This window comes from Gadus macrocephalus, chromosome 3, assembly GCF_031168955.1.
Source record: "Gadus macrocephalus chromosome 3, ASM3116895v1".
Taxonomy (NCBI): Eukaryota; Metazoa; Chordata; class Actinopteri; order Gadiformes; family Gadidae; genus Gadus; species Gadus macrocephalus.
In genome coordinates this window covers 19,632,379-19,643,474 of record NC_082384.1, presented here as the reverse complement: position 1 = coordinate 19,643,474, position 11,096 = coordinate 19,632,379, and the positions used below count along the sequence as shown (strand labels likewise).

At 42.4% G+C, this 11,096-nt stretch overlaps 1 protein-coding gene across 1 annotated transcript; it reads left to right on the top strand.

Moving 5' to 3' along the window:
- Window positions 1-5,777: 5,777 nt before the first annotated feature.
- On the top strand, window positions 5,778-9,463 carry LOC132453514 (CMRF35-like molecule 1). Its single transcript, XM_060046411.1, has 8 exons — window positions 5,778-5,925; window positions 6,083-6,394; window positions 6,719-6,778; window positions 6,870-6,920; window positions 7,705-7,764; window positions 7,862-7,924; window positions 8,116-8,223; window positions 8,348-9,463. The coding sequence occupies exons 1-8, from the start codon at window positions 5,889-5,891 to the stop codon at window positions 8,626-8,628; spliced, it is 972 nt and encodes a 323-aa protein (XP_059902394.1). The 5' UTR covers window positions 5,778-5,888; the 3' UTR covers window positions 8,629-9,463.
- The last annotated feature ends 1,633 nt before the right edge of the window (window positions 9,464-11,096 follow it).

Genomic DNA, 11,096 nt, shown 5'->3' with positions numbered 1-11,096 from the left:
GTATGACCGAAACAGACCCACCTCCAGGTTTCCTCCACAACGAACCAACGGAAACAATCACTTGCTAGCCATTTACTACACAACTATATCTATACTGGGTCTTGTCGTTTCTTTCTTTGCAGAGAAAAGCCAAAGCACCCATGAATGTCCAGGAGAACCGAGGAGGAACAGCCTCCTTCCCGCCTCATTGACCAATCCGCACCCTGATAGCGCTATTTACTGCAATGTCAGTGGGTTTCCAAAGCCTCAGGACCAACCAGATGAGAGGATGGTGGTCCCCTCCAGTCCAGAGCAGCCCGGTGTCTTCTACTCCACTGTGAGCTGCAACAATGATTCCAAGGGTGTGGCTCTCTTAACGTACACAGACTCTGTCATGTATTCTACCATTCAAAAGACTCAGTAAGGGCCTGGAGGAAAATAATTAAGTGATTATGCTTTCGGAAAATACTATTAATAGTGATAGTCATATACCTTTACTACTATTAACAGTTTTATTTATTTCGTAGTGTGGGGATCATAATCCCCACACTTCGAAATAAAATATGTTACCTATTTTCTATTTTTATATTCTTTCAATTGTCATTTGTCGAAATGTGGGAAACTGAAATGAACACACACGAAAATGTGCATGCAGGCACACAAGCACACACATACAAACACTCACACACGCACTCACACAACTAAACTGAACAGACTCTGTCATGTATTCTACCATTCAAAAGACTCAGTAAGGGCCTGGATGAAAATAATTAAGTGATTATGCTTTCGGAAAGTACTATTAATAGTAATAATAATAACTGTACTGCTATTAACAGTTTTATTTATTGTGTATTGTGGGGATAATAATCAAAATATGTTTCCTATTTTCTATATTTTTATCCTTTCAATTGTCATTCGTCATGTTCTGAAGTCATTCAAATTCTTGAATGGAACTTTCTTCTGTGATGTTGGAAACTGAAATGAATGCATACCAAAATGTGCATACAGGCAAACAATCACACACACACACACACACACACACACACACACACACACAAATACACAACCGCACAGATGTGAAAATATGCAAACATTTGAATGAATCGAATTAGAGAGCAAATCAGCAATCAAAGAAGGGCAATATGTTTACAAAACTCTCCTTTTGAGAACCAACAACCAACATCCTTCAGTAACACTTAAAGGGGACCTATTATGCTTTTTCGACTTTTATGACCTATAAACGTTGTTCTAATGATTGATAGTCATGGTTAACCATACACAAAAAAACGATGTAGATTTTCGGGAAACTCTTCCTCTCATCTGGGCACTTTCAGCATTCTCTGTCAATGCTCGGTTTCGTCCTTCTCCGCCCCCTCGCCCCCCTCCTGCCAACCCAACTCCGTTGTGATTGGTTACCTTCCTTGAAGCGCGAGCGCGGGCAGATTTGACCAGGCATATGGGGGCGCGGCAGGAGTGCCTCTACGTAGTAGATGATTTCCCGGAAATGTGAACAAGTGAATCGCAAACGTTGTCCCGAGTGTTTAGCGCTCTGCACAGCCACCCCAGACTGTCAGCAGGGAATACGTCGAAATGCATGTACGTCATTATTTGACACTTTAGTATGGTTAAACACAACTATCAATCATTATAACAAAGTTTATAGGTCATAAAAGTCGAATAAGCATAATAGGTCCCCTTTAAGAAGATAATTACACCTTACAAGAGGGTTTTTCATGCAGATCAATATTTTTAACACGAGGTGACAAGTGTAGTCCACCAGGACAATGAGCTAGGACTGATATCTAGCTGAAATGAAGAAGAAAAGATATAAGCTCGATGAAACAAACAAAAGATGTACCTACCTCACCAGTTTGATCCATGTTTCAAATTGTTCTCCACGTCACCGCTAGAGAGAACCATATCGTATAATGTGCTATGGTCCATCGTAAAGTCAGCGTCTTTCGTGATTCTTATACATTGGCCACTAGAGGGCAGTGCTTCTTGCCAAATTAATTAAATAATAAATCACACGAAATATGTGTCATGTTTGAAAAGGACCTGTGTATGAATAATTAATAAAAACATTATTGTAAGAATAATAATTCAACTCAATGAGTAAAATGTGTCAATAATTGCTTCAAACATTTGATTCCGAATTAATCTAACAATCACTTCTAATTTTAAAACATTTAAATGTAATGATGGGGAGAAAGAGAGAGCGAGAGAGAGAGAGAGAAGTGAAAGTGGGGGAGTGTAGCATGATAAACACTATATTTTGCTTATTAGGGCTAAGAACAATCAGCTTTACAAAGCTATAATTAGACCACGTTGCCTATGTAATCACTGACAACAGGGGACATTTCATAGTGGTTGGACATTTTAGCGTGCCGACAGGCTTTCGTCGGGACGCGGAACCCGCAACTCAAAATCGGGACTGTCCCCGCAAAACCGTGACATCCGGTTACCCTAAAGGGCTTTTAATGGTTCCACGTTCCCGCAATGCAAGGGGGTTACGGACCCCTTATGTCCTTACGTACCCACCTTGCGTCCACCGGAAGGGCCGGACGTGCGCCTCCCAAAAATCGTGACCTTCCGTCGAGGCCACGCAGCAGCAAGGGCTGTGATTGGTCCGCTTACTAAAACCCAACGCAGAACCATAAACGTCCACGAATGCGTTGAAGCGTCTGCGTGGTCATTGCAGCCTTAAGGCCGATTTATGCTCAGTTACGTAAGCGTAAGCGCAAGCGCAAGAGGCCCTTGCGCGCCCTTGCGCACCCCTTGCGCGACTTCTCACGTCTTGCGTGCGTCGGGCGATTTTTCTAGACTTGCGTCATTTTTTACGTAAGCTTTTACGCGAGCCGCGCAGCCTGCAAGGCTGTGATTGGTCTGCTTACTACTTCCTGTCTGGAGTATCACATTTCTCTGCCATAGTTCACTGAATGTGTAGAACATGACTGGGAGGCGGTTTATAAACAGCCGACGACGACGCCCACACACAAATACACCATATAGGCTTCACTTAGGTAGTCTTCGACCAATACCAGGAAAATCTCCTTTTCATGGTTCAATTTGAGAAACGCTGCCGTAGGAGGAAGGAGGGTGGGTGGTTTGATAGAATGGAACCCGGCCGGCAGGCTCATATACAAAAGCATTAACGTGAAGTGAAGTTAACTTTGCTGCCAACACATTATGTCGTTTTAAAATGTAGAGAGATATGCACATTTATACAACCCCAATGATCAACAACTTCATCACCCCTGTTCCTCTGTCTGTTGCCATCATTCACTGTGTATGGGGAGAACACGATCTGGCACATAAACAAACCAACGACTCCCACAGACAATGACGTCATTCTCGAGGTCGTCTTCAACGAAAAACTTTACTCCACATATTACTCCACCTACTGTTCTGGCGGTAAATTGCTTGGCAACACGCGCAACCTAAAGGGAGCATGAATTGCTTTGAGTAAATTTTGCGCAACAACGTAACACCAACGCTGAAGCATGCAGCCGCCTTTGATTGATATCCAGAATTTTTTTGCGGAGACACATTCCTGTTCCCCAATTATATTGGAGTGAACGGGATATCTACTTCTGGGACTCCATGAATCGAGGGACCCGTCCACAGCCAGCTAAAAGAGCTGCAATACCAGGCTTGGCCGCTGAGCACTGGTTGATTCCGGAAGTATGCACTGCTCCTGGGGGCCTGATGCGGTCTCCTCCGGCGGTGGAGCAGTGGGACGAGCCCAGCCAGAGGACTCTGCATACGACCGTCCCGCATACGGCAACAATCACATTCTCCTCCATGTAGCATTAAAATCTGGACTTCAGAGAGTCAAAGCCAGTTGACTCTCTGAGTCAACTGGCTCAGTTCCTTTCCCCCAATTTCTTCTCCACCATGGCCGAGATAACCCCCACTACGAGTCTTTTTTGTGGAAGTAGGCCTACCAGAGAGTCAGAGAACCCGACGCAGGCTTTAAGATTCATAATATCAGAGAATATCCCTGTCAGTTCGGTTGCGGCTCAATGAATGAATGAAGATCGTATACGTCAGAAGAAAAAAGGTTTGTTTTGACAGATGTGCCCGAATTACTACTTTACAACCTCATTGATGACCAACGTTTAGCAAAACATGTAGGCCTACTTTTAATTTAGCCTTGGGTGAAAGCAAAGCGTAGTGTGTAGCCTATTGAATGCATGTTGATGATGATCACTTCTTATAGAGCTCGTAAGTCAGCCCCCTCAGGCCACCACGGATTATGAGTTAAGCGCCCGTGGTCGACTCGATCATTGAAACTAGGATCTGTGTGTGTGCCACGGAATATGAGCGTCATCAACTTGCATTGGAGCAAAATCCATGGCCATATCACGGAAATTGGCGTGTTTCCGTGTGGATTCCACGGATTTTGAGTTAAGCGTCCGTGGTCATTTCACGGATTCCTGTGAGACCAGGTTGGCTATATGATATTATTTAGATACAGAGTTCCAGGATTGTAACGCAAGTGTTGTAGGCCTACACTTCTTTATTTGGATAACCGTTCTACTGTTGGTGTTATGGCGCATAACACATCGGACTCTCGTCCCTGGTATTTCTAGAGACGAGACTCGTAGTGGGGGTTATCTCAGCCATGGTTGAGAAGGTATTGGGGGAAAGGAACTTTGGCTTTGACTCCCTGAAGTGAACCAAGACATGGAGGAGAAAGGGATTGTTGCCCGAGATTGTCTCCCGCTTGAGCACTGCTTCCCACTGCCGAGGGACCACCGCCTCGGCGTACCCCGCTGCAGGAGGCGGTTGTGCCTAAGCGCTGCCCACTGCCCACTGCCGAGGAGGCTCCGGCGGGAGAAAATCGTGGACAACAATCGTGGGCAACAATCCCTTTCTCCTCCATGTCGTCGTTCAGTCTACTTCAGATTGATGTGGTCGTGGAAGAACCAGAGACGTCGGAGAACCTGACGCATTCGTTTGAGATCCACAATATCTTCTGGAGGCGCACACAGCTGTAGGCCGTGATAGTATGATGATAAGTGAAAATAATGATATGATATAGATATCTATGTATCATATGATATTATTTAGATATAGAGCTCCAGGACTCCCGAATATTTACAGAACACGGCCAAAGGCTGTGTGCGCCTCACCATTGCGATACATCCACTGTAAACAGCGCATGGTTCCGTGGCCACAAGCTCGGTTTTTAAGTCAAGGTACGGTACGGTACGGTTCATAGTTAAGGGGAAAATTTAAAAAAACTGCTTGTTTGTCAACAACGGAGAATGGCCGTAGATCAGAAGCAATGAAAACACCAATAACTTGGTTATGGCATTTGCGTTTCTGAATTCCCAGACAGGGGTTGTTGAAATAGTGTCGTGAGCTAGGTTTGCAGTGCTCATTTTTTTTTCACAGCAACGGTGATAGTAAGTCTCTCACTCACACACACAGCCACTGTTATTCCTGTCCACACACAAAATCTTTTCATTGGTCCTGTTTAAATGTAAATGGTGGTTTTCATAGACTCATATCCATTTTGTATTTTAGTTCTGTTAAGTGCAAGATCATTTTGTATCTCTGGCAGAGAATGGAAATTATAATCTCTCTCTCTCTCTCTCTCTCTCTCTCTCTCTCTCTCTCTCTCTCTCTCTCTCTCTCTCTCTCTCTCTCTCTCTCTCTCTCTCTCTCTCTCTCTCTCGTTTGAGTAATAAACATGTAATTTTGAGAAATCTGAAACTGATTTTACTGTGGAGAGTTGAGTGGCAGTGCACTATGGGTTTATTGCGATTCTAAGAGTATTGGGATGGTTATTTGTTTTGTGTACGTGTAGGAGTAGCCAACCGAGAGAAGAGGAAGCGGCACTTCAACACAGCGCCATTAAAGCCGGAGGGTTGTAGGGAGCAGAGCGGCGTCTCAGGATCATGAATGCCGAGGTCCCTTTCCTCATTTTCCTCAGTGGTAAGGTTCGCTCACTGTCAGTTTCCACCTTGATTCTGCCATCTTCAGCTTTTTGGTTGTTGTTGTTGTTGTTGTTGTTGTTGTTGTTGTTGTTGTTGTTGTTGTTGTACATCATCGAGTGGTTGTTATAACAGAGAACACATGGAATTTTTGATAGGCTGTTGTATGACTTGGACGGAGACCCTGACCGTGAATGGATCGGTCGGGGGAACAGTCAGAATCGAATGCACTCACACCAATGCGTATACCAACAAGAAATATTTCTGTAAGGGAAAATGTAAGGATGTGAAGGACGTTCTCATAAGTACTAGCACCAGAGGATCGGATAGGTACTCTATCAAAGACAATGGAAACACATTCATCACAACAATGAGGGATCTGCGCCTGGAAGACACTGGGACTTACTGGTGTGGGATACACAGGTTCCCTCTCGACACATATGTAAAAGTGTGTCTCAAGGTAAACAAAGGTAAGAGGATTCCTTTTCTATATTGTACCTGTATTTTTTATTTTTTTGCTGGTTTGTCAGCTCAACAAACTTCCGCTATCAGAAGGTGGCTGTGAGGCATTGATAACAACCATATCCATCCATGGTTTAGTTCCCCTTTTTTTGTTGGAAAGCGGATCAGACTTAAAACTTTTGACTTATAGTTAAATAGATAATAAATAATAAATGAATAAATTATCTGATAAAGTTGTATCTAATCTAATCTAATTAGTACTGAGTTTGTTAACCACATCTAACATAATTCCATTGAACCTGCTTCTTCCTTTCAAACCATTATTATTAAAGTGGTGAAGAGTGATGTCAATGCTGTCAAAGAAGCTATTTCAACACGGTTTACACCAACAGGTAAATATAGGAGGCAAAATAAACAGGTTTGTTGTGGAACTCTGCTGCGGTATAGTCAATGGAATCTTTATTTTGTTCTTACTTTCTTTAGCCCGGCCAACAGACTTCGAAAATGAAATCTCACGAGGAGAAAGCATTTCTGGTAATCCGTCTCATAAGTGTGTGTGTGTGTGTGTGTGTGTGTGTGTGTGTGTGTGTGTGTGTGTGTGTGTGTGTGTGTGTGTGTGTGTGTGAGTGTGTGTGTGTGTGTGTGTGTGTAGGTGTGTGTGTGTAGGTGTGTGTGTTGTGGTTTTTGGAGCACAATCACATTTATCAGAAAGAGTTATCAGACTTTTAACTGCATGACCAAACCAAGCCTCTATGTTTGCTGAAATAGAAGTTGCCAGCTTGTTTACCAAATCTACTTTATTTTATTTTTCCTTTCACAACCTGCTAATTAAAACCATCTTAATTAAAGTTGTGAAGAGTGATGTTCATGCTGTCGAAGAGACAATTACAACAGCGTTTAAACCAACAGGTAAGTATAGGAAGCATAATCAACAGGTTTTGTTACCGCACTGTGCGGTGTTATGGAATCTTTCTCTCTTTCGCTCCTTGTTATTTTAGGATGCCCAACCGACTTCGAAAATGCACACTCACAAGGAGGAAGCACTGCTGGTTGTGTGTGTGTGTGTGTGTGTGTGTGTGTGTGTGTGTGTGTGTGTGTGTGTGTGTGTGTGTGTGTGTGTGTGTGTGTGTGTGTGTGTGTGTGTTGTTTGGGAGTAGAATCACATTGAGTGGAAACAGCTATCAGGCATAAAACTGCGTAACCAAACCAAGCCTCTAGGTTTGATGAGATGGTAGTAGCCTGCTTGTTTACCACATCTACGAGATTTTGTATTCCATTTGATGACCTGCTTCTTCTATTCAACCCACCTTTATTAAAGATGTGAAGAGTGATGTTCCTACTGTCCAAGAGACAACTACAACAGAGTTTGAACCAACAGGTAAATATGGGAAGCATAATAAACAGGTTTTGTAATGGCACGCACTGTGCATTATAGTCAATGGAATCTTTCTCTCCTTCGTTCTTTCTTATTTTAGGACGCCAAGCAGACTTCGAAAAAGAAAGCTCAAAAGGAGGAAGCATTGCTGGTGATCTGTCTTGTAAATGTTTGTGTGTGTGTGTGTGTGTGTGTGTGTGTGTGTGTGTGTGTGTGTGTGTGTGTGTGTGTGTGTGTGTGTGTGTGTGTGTGTGTGTGTGTGTGTGTGTGTGTGTGTGTGTGTGTGTGTGTGTGTGCGCGTGTGTGTGTGTGTGAAAATGAATAAATGGATAAAAAATAAATCCATGTCAACAGATCAGTTGACATATATAAGAGCAGCCCTTGGTGTTGCTGTGTTGGTGCTGGCCCTGGTTCTTCTGATCTTCTGCAGGATAAAACGCAAAAGAGCCGCATTTGCTTCAGGTATGACCGAAACAGACCCACCTCCAGGTTTCCTCCACAACGAGTCAACGGAAGCCATCACCATCAAGCCATTTACTACACTACTATATATCTATACTGGGTCTTGTCGTTTCTTTCTTTGCAGAGAAAAGCCAAAGCACCCATGAATGTCCAGGAGACCCTAGGAGGAACAGCCTCCTTCCCGCCTCATTGACCAATCCGCGCCCTGATAGCGCTATTTACTGCAATGTCAGTGGGTTTCCAAAGCCTCAGGACCAACCAGATGAGAGGATGGTGGTCCCCTCCAGTCCAGAGCAGCCCGGTGTCTTCTACTCCACTGTGAACTACAACAATGATTCCAAGGGTGTGGCTCTCAAAACGGATACAGACTCTGTCATGTATTCTACCATTCAAAAGACTCAGTAAGGGCCTGGAGGAAAATAATTAAGTGATTATGCTTTCGGAAAATACTATTAATAGTGATAGTCATACCTTTACTACTATTAACAGTTTTATTTATTTCGTAGTGTGGGGATCATAATCCCCACACTTCGAAATAAAATATGTTACCTATTTTCTATTTTTATATTCTTTCAATTGTCATTTGTCGAATAGGTAAATGTGGGAAACTGAAATGAACACACACGAAAATGTGCATGCAGGCACACAAGCACACACATACAAACACTCACACACGCACTCACACAACTAAACTGAAGTGAAAGTATACAAACATTTTAATAAAACTAATGCAGAGAGCAATTCAGCAATCATAGAAGGGTGTTTACCAAACTCCTCTGTTTGAGAACCAACAATTTCCTTCAGTAGCACTTAGTAGAGAATATAATTACAACCCACAAGAGGGTTTTTCATGCAGATCAATGTATTTAACATGAGGTGACAAGTCTAGTCCTACATTAAAGACCTCCAGCATAATAAGCAAGGACTGGTATAGCTGAAAAAATAAAATAATAATAAGCTTGATGAAACAAACTGAAGATGTACCTACCTCACCAGTTGGACCCATGTTTCAAATTGTTTTCCTCGTCACCGCCAGAGAGAACAGTAGTATAATGTGCTATGGGCCATCATAAAGTCAGCGTCTTTCGTGATTCTTATACATTGGCCACTAGATGACAGTGCTTCTTGCCAATTAATTAAATAATATATCAAACTAATTATTTGTCATGTTTGAAAAAGTTTGTCGTGTTTGAAAAATAATTTATAAACCCATTATTGTAAGAATAATAACTCAATACGAGTATGTATCTTGTGTCAGTAATTGTTGCAAACATTTGATTCCTAATTAATCTAACCATAACTTCTCATTTTAAAACATTTAAATGTAATGTTGGAGGGAGGGAGAGAGAGAGAGAGAGAGAGAGAGAGAGAGAGAGAGAGAGAGAGAGAGAGAGAGAGAGAGAGAGAGAGAGAGAGAGAGAGAGAGAGAGAGAGAGAGAGAGAGAGAGAGAGAGAGAGAGAGAGGGAAGTGAAAGTGGGGGAGTGTAGCTTGATAAACAGTATACTTTGCTTATTAGGGCTAAGAACAATCCGCTTTACAAAGCTAACATATAAGAGTGACTTAAGTCGAAGACTATGGACTTCAAATGGCAATTTTTGCTCAAACTTTTCCTGTCCTTAATATCGGGTAGGCCATGCTTGATATTTCTTTGTAAGTTAATGGTAGACTCTGGCTCTGTTGATAGTTTGTAATATATTTGGGTTTGGGTTGGGTTGGAGTTTGCATTAGGTTAAGGTGTCCGTATAAAGTAAAAAGGCTTGAAAGACAAATGCATCAGTTCCTTCTGTACGGTTTTATTATACGTTACTAGACTACCCGAATATCAAATTGTTGCAATTTTCTGATATTAATATTTCTTACGATTTTTTTATTAGCAATTTTACAGATAATCCTATGCTGTAAACTTTTTTGATTTACCTTTCAGGTTATTGTTGCAAGACATCAGCGGGTATGGATCTCACAGAGGACCTGTTGTATCTAATCTATCTAAATCCAAATCTAAATCCAAATCTAAATCGAATATAAAATAATTCAATTTGAGCTCAATTAAATTGCATCTAATATATCTAAATATTCCACTAAATATGAATATCTAATCTAATCTTGTTCTCAGATTGGGATAGCATTACACCCAAGGAAGAGGTCTCTGATGCTGAAAGATCAGTTAAACTAGAGTGTTCTTACCCAGAGAGCCATTCCAAAAACCACAAGTTCCTCTGTAAAGGGAAGAGTCCATGCAATTGCCAGGTGGTGGTCAATTCAACGCAAACCGGTAACCAAGAGCGCAGGTTTTCCATACGGGTCAATGAGAGATTTAAGAGGTTCACCGTGACCATCATGGAACCGAAAGGAGAGGACTCTGGGACATACTGGTGTCTCTCTGACCGAGGACGGCCACCAGCAAACTATACCAAAATCTACCTGACAGGTGAGAAGTGATATCACGCCTACAAAACACGCCAATACCTGCACGTGAATGTAGATGGAGAATTGTCACTTATTGACAGAGGGATATTTCCGGTTGTGTAAAATCGTGTGTGTGTGTGTGTGTGTGTGTGTGTGTGTGTGTGTGTGTGTGTGTGTGTGTGTGTGTGTGTGTGTGTGTGTGTGTGTGTGTGTGTGTGTGTGTGTGTGTGTGTGTGTGTGTGTGTGTGTGTGTGTGTGTGTGTGTGTGTGTGTGTGTGTGTGTGTGATAAGTGAAAGTGAATGTTAAACCCTCTATCAAGGCCGCTTCCCCGAGAACGCCACCTGGTTTGACTTCTGAATTCCCCACCAGACACCAGTCTCCACCAACAGTCGCTCCTCCCCAAACAAAGAATGGTAATCTGAACAGCCACTTTACAAATATAATATAAATCGATGTTGCTTACAT

Excerpts from the sequence above, each read along its gene's own strand:
- LOC132453514 (XM_060046411.1), top strand. The coding sequence starts at position 5,889 with ATGAATGCCGAGGTCCCTTTCCTCATTTTCCTCAGTG. Across the intron at positions 6,779-6,869 it reads AACACGGTTTACACCAACAG|CCCGGCCAACAGACTTCGAA; the intron begins GTAAATATAGGA and ends TACTTTCTTTAG. Across the intron at positions 7,925-8,115 it reads CATTGCTGGTGATCTGTCTT|ATCAGTTGACATATATAAGA; the intron begins GTAAATGTTTGT and ends CCATGTCAACAG.